At 38.5% G+C, this 26,391-nt stretch overlaps 1 protein-coding gene across 3 annotated transcripts in view; it reads right to left on the reverse strand.

The window, feature by feature from the left end:
• The window catches only part of lrriq1 (leucine rich repeats and IQ motif containing 1), a 164,188-nt gene that overhangs the window by 27,932 nt on the left and 109,865 nt on the right, over positions 1–26,391 (reverse strand). For 2 of the 3 annotated variants that reach the window (XM_033038198.1, XM_033038197.1), the window contains exons 19-24: positions 25,028–25,114; positions 22,723–22,850; positions 20,912–20,998; positions 20,293–20,381; positions 14,054–14,152; positions 297–426 (exon numbers count right to left, since the gene is read on the reverse strand). In XM_033038198.1, coding sequence (XP_032894089.1) covers positions 297–426; positions 14,054–14,152; positions 20,293–20,381; positions 20,912–20,998; positions 22,723–22,850; positions 25,028–25,114 — 620 coding nt within the window. The remainder of the gene's footprint in view (positions 1–296; positions 427–14,053; positions 14,153–20,292; positions 20,382–20,911; positions 20,999–22,722; positions 22,851–25,027; positions 25,115–26,391) is intronic. The other variant, XM_033038199.1, reaches the window with a different exon arrangement.

Consider the following 26,391-nt stretch of genomic DNA (forward strand, 5'->3'; position numbering starts at 1 on the left):
AAACACAATTTATTTAAACTGTCAGTCTGTTTATGTGGGCAATGAATATAGGAGTAGATTTTACAATAATGATGTTGCAGGTCATCAACTAACTTAAAATAAGTCTGATTTTAAATGAAATTGAGAAATCTGTCTATCCTGGATAACAGGAAGCCTGTCACACAGCCATTTTTATATTCTGGTGCTATGTTAAGAATCTATCCTCATCTGTCTATTTGTGAAGGAAGCATTTATCATTTACCCCAGTCATGTAGCAAAATTCACATAATTTGTTACATAAACAAAGAAGATCTCACTGTTTCTTATTTCTGGAACTTGTTTCTTCGCGGTTGGCAATCTGTGTGTGGAGCCATTGATAGGTTAGTTCCCTGCTTGTTTGTAGTGTCTTTACTGAGGTCGTGTCTTGGTGACTTGGTTCTTCAGGCACTGAATGAAACAACATAGTAAATTATAAATACCATCTCCAACAATAAAGTGCAAGTAAAATACTGGAAGCAATAGTTAAATGCTCAAGTGCGGTACATTAAATATTGGCCACAATCCCTATATTACAGCCAATAACAGAAATTTCATTGAGAAAATAATTGTTTACCGACATCCTTGTATTAAAATTGAATAACTGCAGTTCATTCTTAAAAGTAGAATTTTTCATATGCTCAAAAAGTAATTCACCATATCACCAAAATATTTTACATAACATTATATGATTTTTAATCTGTACATGTTTAAAATAACATTCTGCAGATAACTTAAAAAAATGTACGTTTTATTAGAGATGATGTTGAGACATTTGACGCATGGTGGTTAGAATAAATTTAAAGACGTAAATCTATGATCAAAAGAGGATTTTTCCCCCCCCAGAATTTCCCAGCCAAAGAAATGAAATGGAGAAAGACAGAAATCCATGTTGATCAACGTTTGTCTTATTCTTATCAGATTTGTTTTAAGTGAAGCTGCTTTTATTTAAATGGGTAAGAATAAATGGTCTCTGCTCTCCTTTATCCATTGTGCTGACTGACACATAGCATCTGGCTTGCATCCCATTAGTGACTATTCCTTTATATATTTTTAAGAATCTTTGTGACCAAAATTATGAAATTAACATGATCAAATCCATCATATATCCAGATAATTGACAAATATATACACATACAACTGAATTTGAGTAAATAGTTTAGAATTGACAAGTGGCAGATCAGGATTTTGTCATTGCCATTGAGACTTAAGTTCCCTTCTAAATTCAAACACAAGTGGCAGAAAACTGTGTAATTAACAGAAACCTAACTAGACAATTGACTGAAAGAAGTCCTGTCATAAGGCTTTGGTTTTATCTTTTTTTTACTAAATACTTTGAATCATTAAAAATGTTTCAGATTTGTAATAAATGTCAATTCAATTTTTGAAAGACAACCGGATTAATGAATGTTAGTGTTTGAACAAAAGTATATACTTCTATAAGGAATAAATGTGCATGCTGGCTTATCATGTAGATCTCTTGGGGATCTTGCACAATCAGAGGTCACTATCTCCACAGAAGAAACAATATCGTGATATTAAAGAATGAAGGCATTCAGTGCTGTTAGTGACAGTCATTGAGGTCAAGACCATCTGCCATTAATTTTCTCAAAAAGGAGAATAATGGACAGTCTATGCATTGCTTCAAAACTCCCTACTGAATAAACAAGACAAGGTCATCTGCAGGTTAAATTTTGTCCAAGACATTTTCAAATACTTGTGAAGAGCACTATTACTTATTCTTATAGAAACGCTTCTATGGCTTTTAATCAAAGATCTTTATGAGTTTATACATGCAAAGAAATAACTTGACTAAACATTAACTGGCAAGTGGGTTGCAACCAAGACCTTGTTGCTGCTGAAGATTCACGTAAATTAAACAAAAAAATCAAGTTACTGGATTATCATCTCTGAAAGTGGTTCTGAAGAATTCTGAACCTTTTAACAACATTTTAAGAATAGCACATGTATAAAGCTAGTGAATGCCAGGATGCACTTTCAGTACATAACACACCACTTGCATTCAACCTTGTACAAGCAGAATAATGATGTCTATTATTTGAGCAACCAGGTCATATGGCATGATAAATGCATCTTTATCTTGTTATACTCACTTAGGAGTAAACTTTTTAAAATTATATAAAAATACTAATTTGTGCAATCAAGATGAAAAAAAAGCCTAAATTATACGAAAGTTACAAAAACATTTCATGTCATTTTTCAAAGTGCCATATGTAACAAATGGTGTAGTGGGAGGGGGAGAGTGTAAAATGGACTTGGATTGTAGATCTGCAGTTAAGCCTTATTAATGAAAAAATAATAAAGACACAGAGATAAATGTATTATAGTTACAAAAAATATAGTTCATATGATCTTCCTTTTAGTAATCAATTGATGTTGTTGACTTTTTTTTTAGCTACTTCCATCAACTGAAGTTTGGCATATTTTTGTAACCAAAACAGGAAATCCAGCTCTGATCTGGGGCCATCAAAACACCTGCAGGGAGATTTCCATGTTTATTTTTAACAAAGCTTAGAAACAAGTCTAAATACTCTGGCACCTCAGAAAACTTGCTAAAATTAACAGCTCAGTTGAGATCAAGGCTTCATCATTCAAAGGAAAAATGTAGGGCAAAAAATGTACACTGGCAAGTATTTGCTTTCTAAAATGAAACTACCTGCTTTTAAGCAGATTTTCTCCCAGGTGGTATTTTAATTACTTTGCCTTGGTTTTTTCCTTAATATGAAAAGTACAGCTTCAAAATCACAACTATCAACAAATAATACATAGACATCATACTTAAATAAGATTTTCTGTCGAAGAATTTTCATCAAAACCTGAAATATTTTCAACATTAAAAAATATATATTTTGTTGTTCACAGTTGCTGACTATCCTGTGGATAGTATTTTCAGTATTTATTGTTTCATTTATAGTTTTCAATTATGGATTTTAATACCACAGTAAGAGCAATTTTTCTTAAAGTGACTTGGTCTACAATGCATTATTGAAATTGACAATGGGGCTTAAAATTTGTTTATTTTGTTCCTCTACTAAATTTCTTGCCTGTTCGTAGGGAAATGTTCCATTTGTATAAGTCCCCACCAACTGGAAGATGCAGTATAAAAGGCTGATTTTAACCCCTATGCCCAATGAGGGGCTGAAATAGAGGATTACCCACTCATTCCTACTGCAGCCTTAGCCAACACCAATCAAATGTTGTCTCAGAACTCGAACAGGATCCTTATCTGCCTGCTACTCTCAGTCAAATAAATCCCAACTAGTGCCACAGCAGCCAGAAACGGCAGCAATCAAGATCAGAACCGAGAGAGCCCAAGCGACATTGCTTATTTGAATTTAGTAAATAATTATTTCCTTATGGGTTCGGAGGAGTAAGAGTGCTTCTCCAGTTCATAAAGAAAATTTGTGTATCTCTTGTCTCAGGAGACTGTCCACTGGAATCCCCGGAGGTGGTCTCCAGCCACCCGAAATCCTGCTTCCACCCGCCAAGCTGAGTCATTCCCATTGGATTTGGGCAAGAGGTGGAATACAGTAATGAATCGCAGGAGTTAATATCTCTCCAGGCCTCACACAGTGATTTAATCTAAGCATGCTGCTTGCTATCATATCCACACCAAGTACTCAATCTGTGAATTGGGGCTGAAGTGTCAGAAAAAGCAATCTTGTAGTATTCAGTCAATTTGTCAGCCATATTTCCAAGAGACGTAATCAAACATGAGATATTGGAAATAAAAGAAAATCAACGATATTTTATGAACACAATATGTTCAATTTTCTTTTCAATAGTGTGTTTTCCTACATCGTAAAAAAATAAAGAAAAAGATTGAGAACCTCCAATCCACGAGGATTTTTGACTACAGCGATCACACTAAATTAAGGTTAGCTTAAGTTTAGTTTAAAGATATAGCATGGAAACAGGCCTTTTAACCAACTGAGTCACGCTGACCATTGATCATCCATTCACACTAGTTCTATGTAATCCCACTTTCTCATCCATTACGAATATAGGGGTATAATAGTACTTTTGGTTATTTTATGAGATATTTCATAGGATTACACCATCTCCATGTTACTCAGAGTTTTGGTTCATAATGTATTAACATTGAAACATTTACATTTACATATTGCTCTATTCACTTTACTTTTAATATGTCCCAAGGTGTTTGTGGTAAATACTTTTGAATTCTTGTCACTATAATATTATGGCATATTAAAACATGTAGGAGTCAAAATCATATTAAAAGTGAGGTACAACTTCCATTGTTTCCAAGCTGATCAAATTTCTGACAATTTATCTGAGTTATAAACAAAGAAAGAAAAAAAGAAACAAATGTTGTCATAAAGCGCAAAAGCATTTGAATTATATTTTAAAACAACATGGAAGTGTAAAGATCAGAACATTTGTCGGCATGTTTCATTTGTGAATTACTTTTAATGTTTACCATTTGTTTTAGATAAGATGCCACACATGTGTACAATGATTGGTTGATATAAAACAAAATTCGAATGACTACATTATAAACCTGCAGGAAACTATTATCATGACTTAGTAGATGCTTGCTCGGAAAATTAGTGCAGGCTTCACTTTAAATTTTATATTTTAACAAGTGACAACGCATTTACCTATAAAATAAAAATGAACAAAATGCTATGTAGCATTGACAACACAACTCCTGCAGTGTTTTACAGTTCTCTAAGAGGCAATCCTGTGAACTGGGGTTGCACTCTGCCAGAAAAGTGGCTCTGACCCATAGAGAGCTCCTTGAGATCACCAATGCCTCAGGCCTTACTGCTTTCTCCAAGTCTTATGTTTCAAGTATCAGTTTGGATTTCTTCTGGAGATGATTAACGCAAACACAACACAGATTTTTTCCAAGTTATCCAAAACCATGTGTTTATATTATTCTAGTTCTTTTCTAGATTTTGCTGGTTATATCTACCTGCTTGAAGCCCCTATCATTTTACACCCTAAGAGAGCCATTAAATCCATAGTTTCACAAACTTATATATTTCACTCCTTGATTACACACAACTGTCTTGCACAGATGTGAAACGAATTGTAAAACAGCTTCCATAAACATTTTTTTTCATTTCAACACTTTTAACTCTTTATTGTCAATGCTTTAGTATTGGCTTTGACAGTTGATGGCCTCCAGTCATCTTTCTTAAAGTTAAGCATGTTACATATTCCCAAGCTGTCATTTAAAAAGAAACTTGCAAAGATATAGTTGTTGGAGGAGTTGAAATGGAAGAATAACAAATCTAATTAAAGAGCTGAAATTGAATGGTGCATTCATTGTATTGTCTTCCCTGTCCAACCCACCCCAAATACTAAACCCCATATCTCTCTCTTTTCTTAGCCCCAATATTGAATGTCATCGCATTTCCTATTATAGCCTGAAGGGTGACGTGCCTGAGACCATGAACTTGTGTATAATAGGACTCAGTGAAGCAGTTGGCAGGAAATACAATCTCAGAAGGTCGATTTCAGGAGTTTTTATCTGGTACTGATATGTGCAATTATTTTTTTTCATAAATTAACTGATAACTGTTTGAATTGCTATTGTAGAATATAGGAATTTGTACAAAATGGAACTCCACCTTGTAATCGTACATTAACAAGATTGCTGCAAAACTTGCCATTTACCCAGGTCTTGTGAATAAATGCTTACGTTTTTTAATGGAACCACTGGAACATACCTCTTTAAATGGAAGCAAGCCCATGACAGGCTGCCAAATGCAGAGGCCTTGAACACATTGACAGATTTGGAATGCTGAATTTGTCAGTTCACTCTATCACTGCACTCCTTGCAGACTGCCCAGGGAACACTAGGGAATTACCTCTCGGATTCAGCACTAGATTAAATCTGGCTTAGGATCTGAGACCACATTGAATTCAATGTGGAATGTAGGGCTGTGTTTTTTTCTAAATTATTTTGGTTAGCTTATTTTTTTCGTGGAGTGTTTTTTAGACTTTAAAGATTATTTTCTTACATTTTTAAATATTTCTGATTTTGTATAGGCAAAGGTGAGGTGAAGCTTTCTTAGGAGTTTTGAGGTGGAGCTTCACATCCCATCACTAAATGCCTGGTATGGTCCATAATACTTTAAGCAAGTAAGATAGGTCATCACATGGACATAGTAAGTGCAGATGTAGGGTGATAGTGAGCAGAGGCTCCAGGCTCAGGGCCAGAGAACATAGAACAGGCCCTTTGGCCCACAATGTTTGTGCTGACCATGATGCTAATTTACACTAATCTCCTCTGACTGCATGTGATCCACATCTCTCCATTTCCTGCATATTCCTGTGCCTATCAAAAAGCCTTCTATTAGGACTTCCCTCAACCTTCGATGTTCCAGAGAACGCAATATAAATTTGTCCAACCTCAGCTTATAGCTAATGCCCGTTAATGCATACAATCTGGTCTATTATTAAAGAACAATTGATGTAAAAATATTGTGGACAATGACGCAGACATTTAGTACTGCTTTGCAATAATATTTTATACTAAAAAAAATTCAAATGCTAAGAACAATCTGGTTCTTATTTCATTTGGTGCACACCTTTGAAGATTAGATGCGGAGGCCCCTGTGAACATAATGACTGGAAGCACAGAGGTGGCTGAATGAGCTCAAGGAAGTCAAGCGGCATGGTATGGCTGTTTTGATGTCACTTGTGCATATTGTACTACACATATGAGTCTGAAAACAATGTGAGCATCGCCCAGGAATTAAAAAAATTTAACCAGAGAGAAAAGCACTTTCTGGTGCTATTTAAGGGCTCCACCATCTCCATGCTTTTTCTGGGGAATGTTTTCTTCATCCATATTTTTCAGAGCAGGATTTTCTTTAAGTACTCTTCCTTAGTGAACAGTCTCACTATACCCTTCTCTGTTCCCTTGGTGCTGTTATCTGCCCAACCTTTCTTCCCAGAATCACTGGCATTTCCTGTAATGTTTGCCCTGTCAATTGACTGCCCAAGTCCTATCTGCTCATCTCCGCAAACAAACAGAATCACCCAATACATCCATCAGTCACCATTTTCCAACTGGCCATGTGTGATCCTATTCTCCTCTCCACCACCCAACCTAACTATTCCGATGGTCACTTCCTCTGCAATCTCTAGTGTTAACAATAGTCAGACATTATGGAAAAACAGGCGATATGTATGAGCTTCCTTTTGTAAGGTTTATATTATTGTAGATTGATGATGCATGTGAACCAATCACACATAGGCCAGCATCACCAGCTCCACCCCACTATAACACTTATACTAACACTCGTTCCCGGCACTGCCAGTCGGAGCAGCTAGGATGTACTGACAACCTGTTGTCCTCAACGCTGTTAAGTTTTGGTGCTGATTAAAGATGTGTTTAAATCATACACTGTCTCTGATGACTATTTACATGGTGTCAGAAGTGGGATGGTGTGGGCGCTTAATGGCAGTGTTCAGGTCTTTCGGTTTGATGCACAGGCGGATCTCATTTTTCCCTTCTTGACTGTGGCAATCATGGTTGAGGTCGCTGTGGGGTCGCTGACTACTTCAATTACGCCTGTGGAGGCCATGTCCTTCAGCATAGAATGAACCCTGTCAGTCATGGCAAATGACAATTGGTGTGGGGCTCGGATGACGGGTGTCACATCGGGGTCAGTAATAATCTTGTAGGTCACAGGCAACTTGCCTAGGTTGTTGTCGAAAAGATCAGGGAATTCACTCAGTGGGTCAAACAAAATTTGCAGCTTGTGGACGGTGACAAGTGCAAGTTCAGGGTTCCAGTGGTCTCCTACGTCGGCCACATCTTCACTCCTGATGGCCTCAAACCCGATCCGAAGAAAGCTACTGCCATCACAGAAATGCCTGCCCCCAAAGACGTGAAAGGCCTGCAACTTTTTCTGGGCACGGTAAACTATCTCGGAAAGTTCATACCGAACCTCAGCGAATTAAGCTCCACACTGCGGCAGCTGACCAAAAAGGACACTGCATGGTCATGGTTCCAGCAACATCAGGTTGCCTTTGATGTTTTAAAATCCAAATTGACCAGTGCACCGACCCCGACTTTTTTTCGACCTGAAACGTCCGGTGACGATCATCTGCGATGCTTCGAAATTCGGGCTCGGCGCAGCCTGCTTGCAACCATCTGCCGATGGCACCCTACTACCTGTCGCGTATGCCTCTCGCACCATGACCGACACGGAGCAGCACTACGCGCAAATCGAAAAGGAACTGCTGGCTGTCGTCTTTGCCTGCACCAATTCCACGACTTCGTCTTTGGCAACACATTCACGGTCGAGGCGGACCACCAACCACTGGTGACAATCTTGAACAAGCCCATCCATGCCACGCCAGCTCGCTTGCAGCGCATGATGTTGCAGCTGCAGTGATACGACTTCTCCATTACCTACAAAATGGGTAAGGACATGCATGTTGTGTTGACACTCTTTCTCGTGCACCTCGGGCATCTTGTGAACAACACCCCTATGAACAGGAAGATTTCACAGTCCTCGGTGTCGACCTCGTCTCCAGTAAGCAACTGCGCACCCTGGCCATGCACACTGCCACTGACGATACGCTTCAAACCCTCTCCTCCATCATCAAAACAGGCTGGCCAGACAAACAATCCGACACGCCCACAGAGGTGCAGCCGTTCTTCTTGGTCCGTGATGAACTGGTGGTTCAGGATGGTGTTGTGGTTAAGGGTCACAAGGTAGTGATACCCTCATCGCTACAAGACGAATACTTCAAAGAGGCACACAGCGGTTACCCAGGAGCCGACTCCACACTGGCATGCGCTCGTGATCTGTTCTACTGGCCGGGGATGGCCAAGTACATCCGGGACTGCATAGCCTCCTGCCCCACTTGCAACAACCTTGCGCCTCCTCAGCAGCGGCAGCCCCTTCTGCAACAACCTCCACCAGCACTGCCCTGGACGTCGCTGGAGGCAGACATTTTCGAAGGGTGTGGAAAGCACTACCTCGTTCTGGTCGACTCCTTTTCTAACTGGTTTGAACTAGACCAACTGACCTCTCTCACATCTGAGATGGTCATCAAGAAGCTGAAAAGACACTTCTCCGCCTATGGGGCTCCTGTCAGCCTGAGAACCGACAACGGTCGGCAGCTCACCAGTCACATGTTCAAGCTTTTCGCTGACCGATGGAACTTCCAGCACATCACGAGCATTCCCGAGTATCCACAGAGTAATGGACTAGCTGAACGCGCTGTCAGAAGTGCCAAGCACTTGCTGGAGGGAGCGCGCATTTCAAATTCAGACGTCTATCTCGACCTCCTGAATCTCAGAAACATTGCCAGAGACGAAACCCTGGGATCGCCGTCACAGCGCCTAATGTCGAGATTGACGAGGTCTCCGGTCCCCACCGCACAACAGCAGCTGGTCCCTCGGGTGTTGAAGCCTGCCACTATCCAGAAACGTCTCCAAGAGAAGCATGACATCCAGAAACGGTCATACGACAGTTCCAGCAGACCACTCAAGCCTCTACTGCCGGGCCAGGTTGTCCATCTACGAACTTCAACTGGACATTCCCGTTTGGGCAATGTTGTCAGCCCGACTGACGAGCCACGATCCTACCTGTGAGGGAGCGGTATACCGGAGAAGTCGACAACACCTGCTTGCTGTGAGGGTGCCCCGACCACTGCTTGCTGGTCCTTATGCTCCACCGCTCCAGTTCCAGCTGCCTTCTGCAATGTCTCCCACCCATCGCCGCATGTCTTACACCCCTCCTCGTCCCTCGGTCTCCACTAACCATGGGGCCTCACCTACCGCATGTTTCCCCTTTCGGTCCCCACAAGCCTCTCCCGCGCCATTCTCGCCTCCAGGCTCTCCGTCTCATCTTTCAGGAGAGGGAGGGGAGGGTTGGGTCTGCACGCGCTCGGGCCGTGTTAGCAGACCACCAGACAGGTATGGCGAGTATGTTTAACTCCATGGCATGGGTGCCCTTTCCACATTTAATCCTAAGGGGGAAGGATGTAGATTGATGATGCATGTGAACCAATCACACATAAGCCAGCATCACTAACTCCACCCCACTATAACACTTATACTAACACTCGTGTCCGGCACTGCCAGTTGGATCAGCTAGGATGTACTGACAACCTGTTCTCAACGCTGTTAAGTTTTGGTGCTGATTAAAGATGTGTTTAAATCATACACGGTCTCTGGTGCCTGTTTACAATTATTGTACGTGATAACTTCAGCATCAATATTGTTCAAAGCAGGTTTTCTTTAAATACTCTTTTTTTAGTGATCAGTGAGCACATAACTTGCTCACATCGGTGAGCACATAAATTGCTTGCACAATCCTGATACTGAATCCATGAGCTATTTCACGTTTACATGCCTTTCTCGGCTTAAATCATTTGCCCTTCAATAAGATATGTCTTGTTTAATGCACAAAACTACTCTCTTGCTAGTAAATTATGGGAAAATGATTCAAATTTGTTAGCAATCACATATATAATGACTCACTAATTTTTAGAAAACATGGAATATGGGTAGATGAGTAGTTCCTTTGTCTAATTTTTAAGGGGAACGGCACTGGTAAATCACTAGTGATTGGGATGGCAGCAATGAAGGTCAGGTGGAGCTCAGTGGGATAACGGACTGAGATTAGAAGATGGCAGGAGGGAGACGGGGAAGCTAGAGTAGCTTGGATGGTGCGCCCTACTTCTTCTTCACCACTGATCTGCTAAAAATCACTTACCTCAGGGAGTAACTTCTCACGCCAGACTGACTACCAGATAACCCACGGATTAGGAGAAGGGTCTCAACCCGAAACGTCACCTATTCCTTTTCTCCTGTGATGCTGTCTGGCCCGCTGTGTTACTCCATCTTTTTGTGTCTCTTACGCTTTTACGTTAACATTAAATTTAAATGGTGGTACCAAATATATTGTTAGGCCACAGATTTGGAAAGTAGGTTCTTATCTGCCTTTTATGAGTGTTTATTGCTCAATTTTTGCATTTAAAACGTAAAAAACTGTGATGTTTGGTATTTAACTAATTATAATCTACCACACAATTGTGGAAGAGGTGGGATGGTTTAAATAAGCCCATTATTTCTCGTTATAAAAAAACTACACATATTATTTCAATATCTAAAATAATACAATGTGCAAATAAGAGATGACATGTACATTCATTTAGATAGGAAGGTAAACGAGTGATGACTCTTCTTGGGTCGAATTAAAGACCATTATTGTTTGATTATTGCTAAATGTGCTTCACATTTATTGGATTTTCTCATGACAGAAGAGAAGACCATTTGTGCCATCAATCTTATGTTGGCTCTCAACAATTTCATCAATCCCATTTTCTCTGCCCTGTAATCTACTCTGTCACATGAGCACTTTAACACAACTACTGATGTACACTAGGTGCATTTCAAGTAGCTAACTCACCTAATGACCAACATATACAAAAGCACTCAAGGGAAACCCACATGGTCATAGGGTGAACTACCAAGGTCAGAATCAAATCCAGGTGGCTGGAACCATGAAACAGCTGCACTCACTGCACAACTTTGCAGGGAGGTTTGCTAGTGTTACTTGGGAGGATTTAAACTAGAATGGCAGAGGAGTGGGAACCCCTGAGCAGAAGGTCAGTAAATGGAAGGATTGATGAGAAAATGTACGTTTGGACAAGTAAGTCTCATGGAAGGACAGGCAGGGAGAGGTTCATGAATATGGGGATGAAATGTGCTTAATTCAGTGCAAGATGTATTGTGGGTAAAGCTGATGGAAACTTGAATGTTAAGATACAATAGTGGTGTATAAGAGGCTTTTAGATAGGCACATGGGATTGCACAGAATAGAGGTATATTGATCATGTACAGGCAGATGAGATCAGTTTGGCTTGACGTCACGTTCGGCACGGAGATTGTGGGCCGAAAGGCCCATGTACTTTTCTGTGCTCTATGCTAACTAGTCCACTGTCCATTGTGTTACTTTATGCTGACAGATGTTACAAAATCAGTGAACTTACTGTGAGATTATAAAATATAATTGGCACAAAATTACTTTTAAACTGTGGAAGTAATTCAATTGTAAAGGAACAAATATATATTTTTCATTTCCAGGGTTACACATTAGTACTTTGAAAGGATATTAAAAATGAATATGTGGAGGAGGAAGGGATATCGGCCACGTGCAGGCACTGATTTGTTTAAATTGGCATTATGGTTGGCAAGTTATCATGGGTCTGAGGGTCTGATCCTGTGATTCTACGATCTATGTTCATCTTCCATGAATGCTTCCTTTCTCATGATTTAAAAAAAGAATTTAAAAAAATATATTTTATTTATTAGAAGTGAGTACAATGCATTAGTACAAAAACGATGTTAACATATTACATTCTCTGTACAACTTCCCTTTTTTTTTTTAAAGAGAGAAGTGAGAAAGGAGAGAAGAGAAAGAGGTTGTGAAAAGTGAAGAATAGATTAGTGAGCGTGGGTGAAAAACCAATAAAGAAAAAGTGAAAGAGAAGGAATAAGTGAAGAAGGAAAGCAGGAGGGAGATTATTCCATTGCCACAGTGAGATGTTTTTTTTTTAAATATTCTAAATCATCTTTCACCCATACCTGAAACTGTTGGTTTTCATGATACTATGTCACCACATGAATCCAAGAAATCAATAAATGGGGACCAACTCCTTAAGAATAGGTCTTGTTTGTCTATTAGGAGGAGTCTCATTTCTTCCAAATGTGCTGTGTCCAGCATATTACTGATCCACATTTTAAATGTTGGTATATTAGCATTTTTCCAAAATTTAAGTATAAGTTTTTTTGCTGTTATTAACCCATAATTGAAAAATAAGTTTTGGTGTGTATTTAATTTGTTCCCATCTCCACTTACTCCAAATATAATCATTTCAGTGTTAGGTTCCATTTTTGTCTTAAATAGCTTTGAGAATATATCAAATATATCACACCAAAATTTATAAAGTTTTGAACAAGAGACAAATGAGTGCGTAATATTGGCATTTTGAGAAAGACATTTATCACAGATGGGAGAAATATTTGGATAAAATTTATTCAACCTAGTCTTGGAATAATATAATCTATGTAATATTTTAAATTGAATTAAGTTATGTCTAGCATTGATCGAACATTTATGTATATGTATCAAATATTTTTCCCATGTTTCTTTTGAGATTTTTATCATTAATTCTTTTTCCAAGTCTTCTCTAATTGCCTCTGTTGATGGTAATTCTATATTTAAAATACTGTTATACAAGCATGATATTAATTTTGTTGACTCCGCATTGATATTCATTACTTCTTCCAGTGGGTCTAAAATTATACTTTGGAATCTTGGTATATATTTCTTCATAAAGTCACATACCTGTAGGTATTTAAAATATTGATTGTTATTCAATTTAAATTTTGATTTTAGTTGTTGAAATGATAATACATTTCCCAATTCATACAAATCACCTACCTTTTTAATTCCCACTTTTTCCCATTGTTTATATGTTTTATCCATACCAGATGGTTTAAATACTGTGTTATTCACTATTGGTGTTAACACTGATAAATTTCTTAATTTTAAAGTTAATTTTATTTGTTTCCAGATTCGTATTGTATTTTGTATAATTGGATTCTTCTTATACCTTTCTCATGATAAAGTGGCTTAAAATCAATGTTTATCTTAAAATCAATGATCCAAGATAATTCGCTGTTTCATTTGTTACATACATTCTTGTAACAAATAGAATGAATGATATTGAACTTTCATGTACAGTTTTCACATTATTTTCACGAATGTCAGCACTTTTATGAAATTTTATGCAAACGATAAAGTGGTATAAATGCATTTTCTTTGGTGTTGACATTGCATCTATGGTCTGTTACATACCTCTGATGCTACTGCAAGCAAGATTTTCCATACTTACACATGTAACAATAAACATGACGACATTATATAGCAATATCAATCAATGCATATAATTGCTTAATGCAAAACCTGTCTCTCAAATCGCTGGGTTTAACATTGCTGTTTCTACTTACCATTAAAATATTTCACTCCATTGTGCATCATCTTTGATGATTTTATGGGAATATATTTATTTTTCTTATTCTTGAACAAAGCCAATCGAGCTACCGGGTCTAGAATAAGGAGAGCAGAAAAAAAGTTCAGTCTGATTCGCAAAAGGAGAAAAAAGATCAAGATTAACTGCAATATGACTAGTTGATTCTTCCATGAACAATTCACTTGACTTTATGTCCCGTCTCAATAGACAATAGGTGCAAAAGTAGGCCATTCGGTCCTTTGAGCCAGCACCGCCATTCAATGTGATCATAGCTGATCATCCACAATCAGTACCCCGTTCCTGCCTTCTCCCCATGTCCCCTGACTCCCCTATCTTTAAGAGTCCTGTAAAGCTCTCTCTTGAAAGTATCCAGAGAACCGGCCTCCACCGCCCTCTGAGGCAGAGAATTCCATACTCACAACTCTCTGTGTGAAATACAGAGGTGTCTCCTCCCACTAATGGGATGCAAAATTAGCAGGTGTTGAAACACCCAACGTAAATAACAATGAATAATCCAACCAATGGAAGTCTGAAAAAAAAACCTAATTGAGACAAAGATCAGGACTTTAGCAGTCTAGCTATGAAAATAAAAATACTTGCCCTGCAAAAGCAAACAGGATATTAACGATGTAGCTGTACACCACAGACTCACACAAATCAGGATAATGTTTGCAAAAAGAATAGAAAGAGCCAGTGGCAAGGAAGGTAAAATGCACAACTATGATTTTAAAAGCATGACCAAAGCATAACTTATCCCACTCCCACTATTCTGTTCCTTTAGGCAGCAGATGGTGTTGCAGGAGCTTACAGGAGCCCTCAAACATCAGCAATACCCTGCCTGGAGAAGCTCTTGAAGATGCAAGTGACTCCTCCCCTGTAAACCTTGTTGCTAATTTGATAGGCCAGCTTTCAATTGGGATGGCTGCTATTGCTCTTATTGTTCATTTGACTGTTCCTTTATCTAAGCAAAATTGGCAACACCAAAAAGTTCTTGATCATAAGATACAAAATTAAGGAAAATATAATGATCTGCAATCTGGAAATCTATTTGGCAAATCACAAAGAGCCTCAAATGCGATTAGCTTCACACAAGTAGAGACATGGAATTGCAGATGATGATTTACAAAATAAGACAGAGTGCTGTTATAGTTCAACAGGTATGGCAGCATCTCAGGAGAACATGGATAGGTGACATTTCCAGTCGGGACCCTTCTTTAGATTGTAATGTTGACCTGAGATTCTGCCTAACCCGCTGAGCTACTCATGCACTCTTCTCTAGTGTCATGCAAGTGGTCTTTAACTGCAGTCTCAACTTCAGGGTTTCTAAAAGATGGATTTCACCAGATTTTTATATGAGAATTGAAAACAAAGGAGTTTTGCAAAATATATTAAATTGTATAGCCTGAGATAAGCACAAGGATCGGAATATGTGATTATACCAAAGCCAAGGCTTTTGAACATTTAATTGGAGTTTGATGGAAGAATTTCAAAGGAGGTACAGGCAGGAGAAGTTTATTGTATTCTCATGGGGCTAGACTACCTTTCAGACAGACATTCTAAACATGGTAAGATTTGGTCATACATAGGAATCATTATTTTGGACAATTTGCAGCACCTCAGAACGAAGGACAATGATTTCAATACTTCACCAAAATGGACCAAAGTATCATTTTAGGTTTAGTGCTCATATTCCTAGTGTAGAACTTCAACCAAAAAACTTCCTCCTCAAAGCCCATGGTGGTATCACTGAGCCATGAGTGACTCCAGAATACGAGAGGCAAAGTAACATTTTGGTACAAGTAAAATAGATTATAAAATGCTTAAGAAACATAGGTCGAAGGCCTTACTGTGGCTGTTTGTCAGCAAATGGTGGATGTTTGCATCTAACATTGATGAGAACCCTCTTCAGTCATTTTTGGTGCCAGGATCCAGTTATGACTTGTTGGATATAAAAATTGTGGATGATTGCTAGGCTGATCAACATGATGCATATTGAATGTAATCAATCAACCGTGGACATTGCACTTTTGGGGTATAATTCTGACAGTGATCAGTCACATAAAGGTATGATGCCATAAATGTAAAACACAAAATAATGAAAAAAGTTTATTAGGTCAAGAGTCAAGAGTGTTTTATTGTCATTTGTCCCAGATAGAACAATGAAATCTTGCTGCAGCACAACAGAATATGTAATCATAATAAATAATATAACAACTCAGGAAAAAAAAGAAGCGTCTGTGGAGAGAGAGAGATAAAATTGATGGTTAAGATTATTAATGTATTTTTGCAAAAGCTGGAATTCTGTTTTGAAGCTTTGGTTTTGAATATTTTTTCACATTTACCACCCTTCTTTTACAAAAAGCAAAAAGGCGCCAATACAATGACATGACCATGGATGCTCCCATAGGCAGGCAGCCAAAAGGCATACTGAGTGACATGGAATTAATTCTTTGCCAGCTATTTTTTTCCCTTCCTTTTCTGAATACTCCATGAAATATGACAGTAATTCTTCTGAGGCACATAAATTATGCTTGAGATATAATGCTGAAATTCTACTGGGTAATCTAAAATATTTCCACTGTTTTGCTATCTTGTCTTACACTCGTTACTTTTTCCAAAACCATATTTTTGTATCATTTCTTCCTGAAGCTATTGGCTTTTGTTGTAGTATCATGCACAAGAATTGAGAATCGAGAATTGCTTGCACAAGCTGTATTTACTGTCCATCTCTAACTTGTCTTGCAAAAATGCTGGTGAGCTATTCTTTAACTGCTGCTGTCCTGGAAAAGGTGCTTCACCATGTTGCTGGATTGGGAGATCAAGGATTCAGAACTAGCAATGATGAAGGTATTGAAATATATTCACAAATCAGAATGGCATAAGACATGAAGGGGAACGTGCAGGTGTAGTATCCTCTGTGCTTGCTGCTCTTGTTCATAGTGGTAGAGGTCATGAAGATAGTCATGAGTTTGAGAGGTACTGTCACGGTCACCGAGGTGAGTATCTGCAGCGCATTTTGTAGATATTGCACCTAGCAACAACAGTGTTTCAATGGTGGAGAGACTGACTGTATAGGCTTATTGATAAGGTACTAATCAAACCTTATTTTGCTTTCATTGGTGTTGGTGCAGCAATTATCCATACAATAGAGATGATGGACAGGCCTCAGGGAAACAGATTAGGCATTTGCTGCAGGTTACCCAGATTCTAACCTGCTCTTTTACCCATTGGCATTTATGTGTCCAATGGTAGTTTTAAAATCTTAATAGCTCTCGTCAACCAGGGTTCCCTAAAATTATCAGCCTTGCCATTCATCCCAACAGGAACATGCTGTCCTTACATTCTTGCTATCACACTTGAAATGTCTCCCACATACTAGAATTTCCTTTATCTGCAATCAGTCTCATGCATTCGACCTTAACAAGTTCTGCATAATGTGTGCAAAATTGTTCTTGCCCCAATTTAGGGCCTTAATTTGTGCTACAGTTCTACCTTACTCAATAACTATCTTAAACCTAATAAGATAACTAATGAGAATTATAGTTAAAGTCCTCAACCAATGACACAGCAGTCACTTGTCTTGCCTCATTCCACTTTTCCACGTGGTCAAGAGTCCACTTGAAACAAGCAACTGTCGCATTTTAATATAAATTATAAATTTGGGTCTATTGACTATTGGGTCTATTGGGTCTATTAGGTGTCGCCTGTATGGTCGTGAGTAGTCACCCAAAGAGTCGTATCTTTTTCTGATTGCCGGTGGATTTTCAACATTTTGTAAATTTTCGGCGAGATGCTGCGACTATGACAGGTGCCGGCAGTCGCTGAAAAAATTGCGTAAGTGGGACAGGCCCTTAAGCTATTCTACCAGCAAACGGGAAGTTGAAGAAAATTGAAGGGAAAATGGTGCTCAGTATTGGGATAATATTACAGAGAGAAAAGCAATGAGGGATTGGATAATTTTCCTTCTGCTTATTGAAACTTTGTTTTGCCGTGCAATAAGACTGCTTCCTATATTGGCAGATTTAATGACAGTCATATCACATTTGTAACTTAGAAGAGAGTTAAATTCAAGTTCTGATGAAGTAAACAGGAATCGGTATCCTTCAAGAAAAATATCAAAATGCTTGGCTAGGGAATTGACTACTCGAAGGATTAAGAAGGCTGATAACAGAAGGTGGAGGAAAAATACCTCGGTCCACCAAGAAAGCAAATACCCAATAAGATCAGAAAAAATAAAATATCATGCCACAGGCTACCATTGCTCTGATGCCTGTAATTGCAAGTACCTTCCTTTGCAGCAACTTAGCCTGATGTTGTGACAAATTCTGCCAGCCTGGTGATAACATCTATGCAATATTCATGAGAATGCAATGTTCATGAGTGTGTTGCAAAGTGTCTCAATAATGCACCTAAAATGGTTGAACAGATGATAATTTGTAGGAACTTTGTGATGAATGCACAAGTATTAAAGGAATGTGTTTGAGTGTTTTGTGGAGCAAATGCATGTTGTTTAGGGATTTAAGTCAAGTCAAGTCACTTTTATTTCTATAGCACATTTAAAAAACAATTTTCATTGACCAAAGTGCTTTACATTGGTGGAGGTACTAACGTTGGTGTTTAAATTAATCAGTTTAAATTAACATTGTTGTCAAATAACTAATGGATGAGTGTTACCTGGATCATTGTGTGTGCCGTGAGGAACTTGGGAGATATGAGTTCTTGATGTATTCAATAAACTTGATGATGTGAATGAAATCATTAACAGATCCTTTGGATCTTATTCTTTGCTTTAAATCTCAGGCAAATTGTACCCACTTTTGCTGCATTTCTATTGTAAATCAATCCTGTGTCCAAAGGTGTAGAGGCACACTTTCCTCCTCTTCTACCCTGAAGTCAGATAATTAAGGTGTGTTGCTTCATCACTCCAAAACAACTGGAGTGGCTTCCAGCAATGGCTGCAAGTATTGCACATGCCTTTTAAAAGGTACAGGCTTAACTTGAATAAGTACCAGTTATAGTGAGTTGCTGCTAAACACTCTTGAAAATGCAGTCTGTGATTTTACACAAATGCAACATCTTTATTCAGTAATTATTCCATGGTGTCTTTATATGAATTTCAGATGTGTGTGGCTCCAGGTCAATCCAAATCAAGTTTCTCATGTATTACTTTTCTAACACTTGTTTTCCAATTCAAATTTCAAGGCCCAGATTTCTTATTAATGCAGACAGAACAAGATCTGGAAAAGATGAGAAAGATTGGCACAGAATGCACATTATAAATCTTTCGAAGTGCCATTACATTAATTTTAGAAGAGCAAGTGATCCTATGAGGATTATGTATCTGCATATTGTCCTTTTTCACTTTTATCCGGCACTGTGGGGAAATGCCAGCATTATCCTCTTCATGGATCAGGTCATCTATGACCATTGCACCTGTGTTTGCTGTACAGATATGAATTGCAATCAGGTGCACTGTGTTGAATCCAGAGAGCCAGATTCATTTTACATTTGGGCCTATTGGGTTCATGGAGCATGATCCCATTCAATTAATGGAAATTAATGCATTAGTGATATGACAATTTCCTTTAATTTTACTTCATAATTTTACTAATTAATTTCATGTTCAATGCGGCACTTTAAAGGAAATTTGCTATTTAAAAAAATGATTTATGTTTATTTGAACTGTTGTTAAATGTCCTTGACTGTTAGAGGCATTTGGAAAATCGTTCAGAAGCTATTGACAGCAGCAAGCTGTGAAAAGCCAAGACAGAGGCTCAGTCTTCACTGCCTAGTTACCATTCTGGGACATTCTGCTTCAGTGGGCGGCCATGCAGTATCGGCTCCAGATTGAAGGCTGCCATAGAGCTGCAAAATTGTACCCACAGGAAAGCCATGGGTGAGGCAGGAATGGTGGCAGTTGGTGGCGAGTGTGGGCAGCCGGTCAGACTGGGTACAATGACAGTCATTCATTTTACGTTCATCCATTAAAAAATCACAATCGCATGATTATAGCAAAGCTAATCAAACACAAATTTCTGTGCAGAATAACTCAAAACAATAAGCTTCCTTACATATGAGTTAAGGCTCTTATACTAAAGGTAAATGAAAGTGTGAACAATTTTATCAAGAAAGAGTACATTAATTGAGCACAACTCTTTGCCCTCCAGACTGCCTTGCTGGATGGCTGTCAAGTGGCAGAGGGAAATGCAAACATACCCTGCAGTTTTCTCGCCTCTGCTTTCTTGGACTTCATTTTTTGAGCTCGTTTAAGCATTAGCTGTGCAGTGTGAACATCCTTAAAGCCCCTATTAGTAGCAACAACAAGAAGCAAACAGTTTAAGATAATCTGTCAAATAAACATATGACTTGAAAGTAATTATGAAAAAAATCATACCAAAACTGCAGGGAAGTCAAGTGACAACATCAACAACATTTAAAAACTACAAAATGCATGCAAAAAAAGATGATTTTAGAAATTATGAAGAAACAATGGTATTTTTCTACATGTTACCTCCGCTTTTAATGTACAGTATTCGGTAGTGTAAACCATAAGAAATATTTTGTCATTAAAAATTATTTAAAAAACCCAAATCAAAACCTTTAAGTAACTGAACAAATATTTCTTTTTAATTGATGGAGTAATAAAAAACAAAATTGGGAGTTTTAATGAGATTATTTTATGGACAAATATGGTATACCATTCCACGTTTCATTTATTCTATTCAATTCTATTAATAGAATAGATTTTATTAATAGAATATAAGTTATTCTATTCTATTCTATTCTATTCTATTCTATTCTATTCTATTAATCAAACACCATAAATTGGGCTTACCATTCCAAAGAGATTTTTTCTTCTTTCTCGGACATGAAGCTTTGTTTACCACATGATGTAGTTTCAGAGAATGCTGACACTGTTCTGCTGTGTGAACAAACAACAATCAAAGACCTTTCCATTGTTGGGTCTCTAAATGACCCTAAATGCTCAACAGACACGCACCTTAAAATATGAGGCAAATAGAAATAAGTTTCAATTAGAAACAGAGATGCAGCCTAAAGTTCAATTTATTTCCAATGTTGTTTGAATCCTGAGTAACAACACTCTTAAATCTTGGGCGTTGCCTTGACATCAGTTAATTTAGTTTCAATATCAAAGTTCAACTTTAACAGTCTGAAGACACATTTTTGAGACTGTTCTTTTAAGTTTCTTGGTGGACATGAATTAAGTTGATCTTACTGGGATGTATCTGGGGAGGGGAAGAGGGGGGAGGGGGAGGTGAAGGGGGGGAGGGAGGGAGGGGAAGGAGGGAGGGGAGGAGGGAGGGGGAGGAGGGAGGGGAAGGAGGGGGGAGGGGAATGGGAAGGGGGAGCGGAGGGAGGAGGCGGGGGAGGGGAAGGGGGAGGGGGAGGGGAGGGGTAGTTGGGGAGGTGGGGAAGGAGAGGGGGGAGGAGAAGAGGTGGGGAGGGGGAGGGAGAGGGGAGGGAAAGGGGAGGGAGGGGAAGGGGGATGAAGGGTGAAGGAGAGGGGCAGGGGGGAGGGAAAGGGGAGGCGGGGGAGGCAAAGAGGAGGGGGAGGAGGAGGGGGGAGAGGGGGAGGGGGTGGGAGAGGGGGAGGAGAAGAGGAGGGTGGGGTGGCAATTTTGATCTAATCTATATCAGCCCGAAAGATGTGTGCAACTAACAAGGCAACCTTTTTAGTTTAGTCTAGTTTAGTTTCGAGATACAGCGAGGAAACAGGCCCTTTGGCCCACCAGGTCCATGTCGACCAGCAATCCCCGCACACTTACACTATCCTTCACACACTAGGGACAACTTTTTACATTTACCAAGCCAATTAACCTACAAACCTGTAAGTCTTTGGAGTGTGGGGGGAAATCGAAGATCTCAGAGAAAACCGACGTGGGCACGGGGAGAATGTACAAACTCTGTATAGACAGCACCCGCAGTCGGGAGCGAACCCGAGTCTCCAGCGCTGCAAGCACTGTAAGGCAATAACTCTACCACCATGCTCACCTGAATGTAGCTCACCTGATTACAGCCAATCAGTGTTAGCCTAAAACCTTATCAAAGACCTTTCCTAAATGACCCTAAATGCTCAACAGACACGCACCTTAAAATATGAGGCAAATAGAAATAAGTTTCAATTAGAAACAGAGATGCAGCCTATCGGAATAAAGTTCAATTTATTTCCAATGTTGTTTGAATCCTGAGTAAGTTGTGAACTTACGTGGTGGGCAAGGGGAGGGAGAAGGTCTTAGTGATTGATTGCCTTCACGATTAATGACCGAGTTTTGAAATTTATCCACAAAAAGTAATAATTAAATAAATGCCATTGCGAAAATCACAGAAAATACACAAAAGAAGTATTATTTAACATCACGAGCAGCTTGATTCAATTATTCAATGTTTGCTGCAATGTTTTGTCAAACATTAATCATACAGTTAAGCAGTCACCTACAAAGCATATAGATACAATACATGGACTTGATTTTGAGTTACTGCCTCATGTATCAAATACCATAATGAAGATAAGCAAATAATTTATTATATGCTTTGGATTTCAAGTATCTCCACTTGACGGATGAATATGAACACATATTGTAACTTTACAAATAAACCTCTGTGAGATATTCAGTCATTTTATACCTGGGCGAACACAGTTGAACAGAGGATGGATATTGATATTTTTCAACAGTATTGATATCACCTTCTTGCCATGCCAGTTGAGGTTGCCTTGATAAGGCAAATGAATCAGGAGCATAATGAGTAAGAGCCTGGAAGATACAGAAACACCAACTTGATAATAAAAATTAATGATGCACTGCACTGTAAAGGCATTCTTCGACAAAATCAGGTTAAACATATTTTTTAACCTGATTTGTTAGCAATAAACAGGTTAAAAGAAGCAGGGGGAGGGAAGGAGAGTGAAGATGATAGATTAGAAGGCAGAAGAAAATGGTTCTTTTCATCCATATTATTGGATACGATTGCAGATGACTAGTGGCCAGCATTATTGTCCTTCTCCAACTGCCCTTTAGAAAGTGGTGGTGTAACATTCTTGAACTACTGCTTCCATGGTACCCTTAAGGATTTCTGAAATTTAGATCCTGCAAGGTGATATATTTCCAGGTAAGGATGATGTGTGATTTGATGGGGACCTAGTGATGGTGTTCCATGCTCCTGCTGACCTTGTCTTTCTTGATGGCAGAAATGATAAACAAGATGAAAATGAATGGTGGTGGATGGGTCAATAAATAGACCAGCTTTAAGGGGGTGTCAATGGGGCATATTGAATTATTAGTTGAAATTATTTAAGGAAAATGTTGAAGATTCTCAAAACCTGAAATAGAAAGTACTTGGAATGCCTATTATATGAAAATGTTGAACTCCTTGTTGAGTCTTAAAGGATATAACGTGTCTAGTTGGAAGATGAGGTGCCATTTTACAAGCATATATTAAACTTCATTGGGATAAAAAAGATAGTCAAGGGTAAAGATCAGATTGAGAGCAAGACATGGAATTAAATAGAGAGTTGACTCTAAGCTCAAGGGTCCCATTTGTAGAGTGCAGTATTACATTAATCAGGTATTGTTGGAAGTAAGTAGTTCCACCATTTTCTGTTTTCATTTCAAATTTACAGTATCAACACTATTTTCTTTTGGTTATGATTCTACATCTCTCTACATCAATCCTCCCTTTGTCATTGTTCCAATGATCTGGCTGCCTTGTAGGAGATTCCTTTTTTTATCACTTCATCTCTCATTTAGTCTACCCTAACTCGAACCGTCATATTGTTCTTTCCTTTCCTCCCCAATTCTCTGTGTCTTAAAACCTATTTAAAGTTGTTTTCTTAGTTCTGATGATAAATCATACACCTGAAATTTTTTCACTGTTCTACTCTCTGTAAATACTTCTCCCATTTACTATTTCCTTCGTGTTTATTGTTGATTCAGGTTTCTGACAACCACAGTAATATGCTTCTACATTTATATTTGTTTTACCAAAATATAACACATTTTGGTTCATTTTGGAACACTATTAGAAGCATGTTTATAAATGCTTTCAGATCAAATAAAGTGCTGAAGTGTTCTTTTAATTCACGTGGGCATTCCCAGCATGTTTAAAGCATTTATGACTAGTTTCTAATTGTGCTCAGGGAAGAAGTAGTGAATTGTTGCAGTCCTTCTGTTGAAGAAGCTTCCACTGTTGTTAGGTTTGGAGTACCACGATTTAGATTCAATAACAATGGACTGGCAATATATTTACATGGCAAAATGGCTTGTGACTACGAACAAACCTTTAAATAAAAATATTCCCATGCAGCTGCAGTCTTTATGTTAGTTAAGGACATAGGTTTAGGACATGCTGTTGGACTAGCCTAGCGAAGTAATTGTCATTGATTTAACGGGTGGCACACTACAGCCACAATGCACTGATGATGGAGGGAATTAATGTTTAGAATGCCTGGGTGCTAATAAGGTTGACTGCTTTGTCCTGAATGATGTCCAGCTTCTTGGGTGCTATTGGTATTTCATTCATCCAACTAGATGATAGAAATACTGTTTAATATGAGACTGTGCTGCAGTGTTTTCATCTTTACAATTTTTCAAATTGTCCTCCAGTGCAATCTGAAACGTTACTTCTATGTTTGCTAATCAAAACACATTTTTGTATTCATTGTGTTCTAATTCTGTGCCAAATGTACAGCTGTCGTGCATCACTTGAAACCCATTGCCCAGTATAGGACTGAAAAACAAATAATAAGCCAATTAATTAAAGCCTTTGGAAGACATAAGATAAATTCCATGTGTTGCTGGTGATGGATGTCAGCACATTCTAAATGACTTGCTTTTTATGCTTTTATATGTCTTGATTTATGCCCCAATGCCACATTTAATCGAGGACCAGTTAAAACAACAATGGAAATAGTTTCCATAAAGCAGTACATTACCTTTGGTTGCAGGTCAGAATTTGTGAGTGGGAGAGTTTGGGCAGAAATCTGACAATCTAGTCTTGTCCAATCTTCATCCAAGGTGGCCTGCAGGAAGTAGTAGATTGTATTTAGAAATGATTCAGTGAAGTAATGAAAAGAACAAATCTATTGGTTATTGAGGTCTTAAGAATGGTCCTGTGCCAAATTATTGCCTATCCAAAGGCAATAGAGTGGATGTGGAGAGAATGTCTCCACTAGTGGGAGAGTCTAGGATTAGAGGTCATTGCCACAGAATTAAAGGATGTTCCTGTAGTTTAGTTTAGTTTATTGTCACGTGTACCGAGGTACAGTGAAAAGCTTTTCGTTAGGAAGGAGATGAGGAGAAATTTATTTGGTCAGAGGGTGATGAATCTATGGAATTATTTGCCACATAAGGCTGTGGAGGGCAAGTCAATGGATAATTTACTGTCAGACAAAGCTAGATTCTTAATTAGTATGGGTGTCGGGGGTTAAAGGGAGAAGGTATGAGTATGGGCCAAATGGCCTAATTCTGTTCCTTTCACTTATGACCTATTCATTCTCTCCACAGATGCGGCCTGACCTGCTGAATTACGCCAACACTTTGTGTTTTGATTATAAAATAGGCCTGTTCAGCATTCCAGTGATAATTTGGCAGAGATGATTTTGTCTTTAAATCAAATGTCTTTATAATAAAAAGCTTTTGGCATTATTAGAGCGAACATCCTTCAAATTGCTTTGGGTCTTGCATATTTTGTGCCAAAAATAATAACGCTATATTCAGGTTCTTTAATGTTTTTCTCCTGGAATAATTTTATTTTCAAGTGTAATTTATCGTATTTCTCCAGAACATCATAAGTTGGCTTTATTTGGCAAAAAATTATGATAGTCATAATTCCGTTTATTCAATTGGTGTTAGCTATTACATCAGTTAATTTGCATTTTTCTTATTTTACTTTAGTTTAGTTTAGAGATACAGCACGGAAACAGGCCCTTCGGCCCACCAAGTCCTCACCGACCAGTGATCCCCACACCTAAAACTCTCCTACACACACTAGGGACAATTTACATATACACCAAGCCAAATCATCTACATACCTGTAAGTCTTTGGAGTGTGGGAGGAAACAGCAGATCTCGGAGAAAACCCACTCGGTCATGGGGAAAACATACAAACTCTGTACAGACAGCACCCATGTCCTGTCAGTTAACAAGACAATATGGCTACTGTAATGTATTTGTCAAAGTGTCCATTTATAAAACATAATAATTTAAAATGGGACATTCCTTTTCTAAAATCCCCAGAGCTCCTAAATGAAGTTTACTAACTAAAAAAACCGGAAGTAGAATATTTCATCTCTGTAAA

Source organism: Amblyraja radiata, chromosome 19 (genome assembly GCF_010909765.2).
Source record: "Amblyraja radiata isolate CabotCenter1 chromosome 19, sAmbRad1.1.pri, whole genome shotgun sequence".
Taxonomy (NCBI): Eukaryota; Metazoa; Chordata; class Chondrichthyes; order Rajiformes; family Rajidae; genus Amblyraja; species Amblyraja radiata.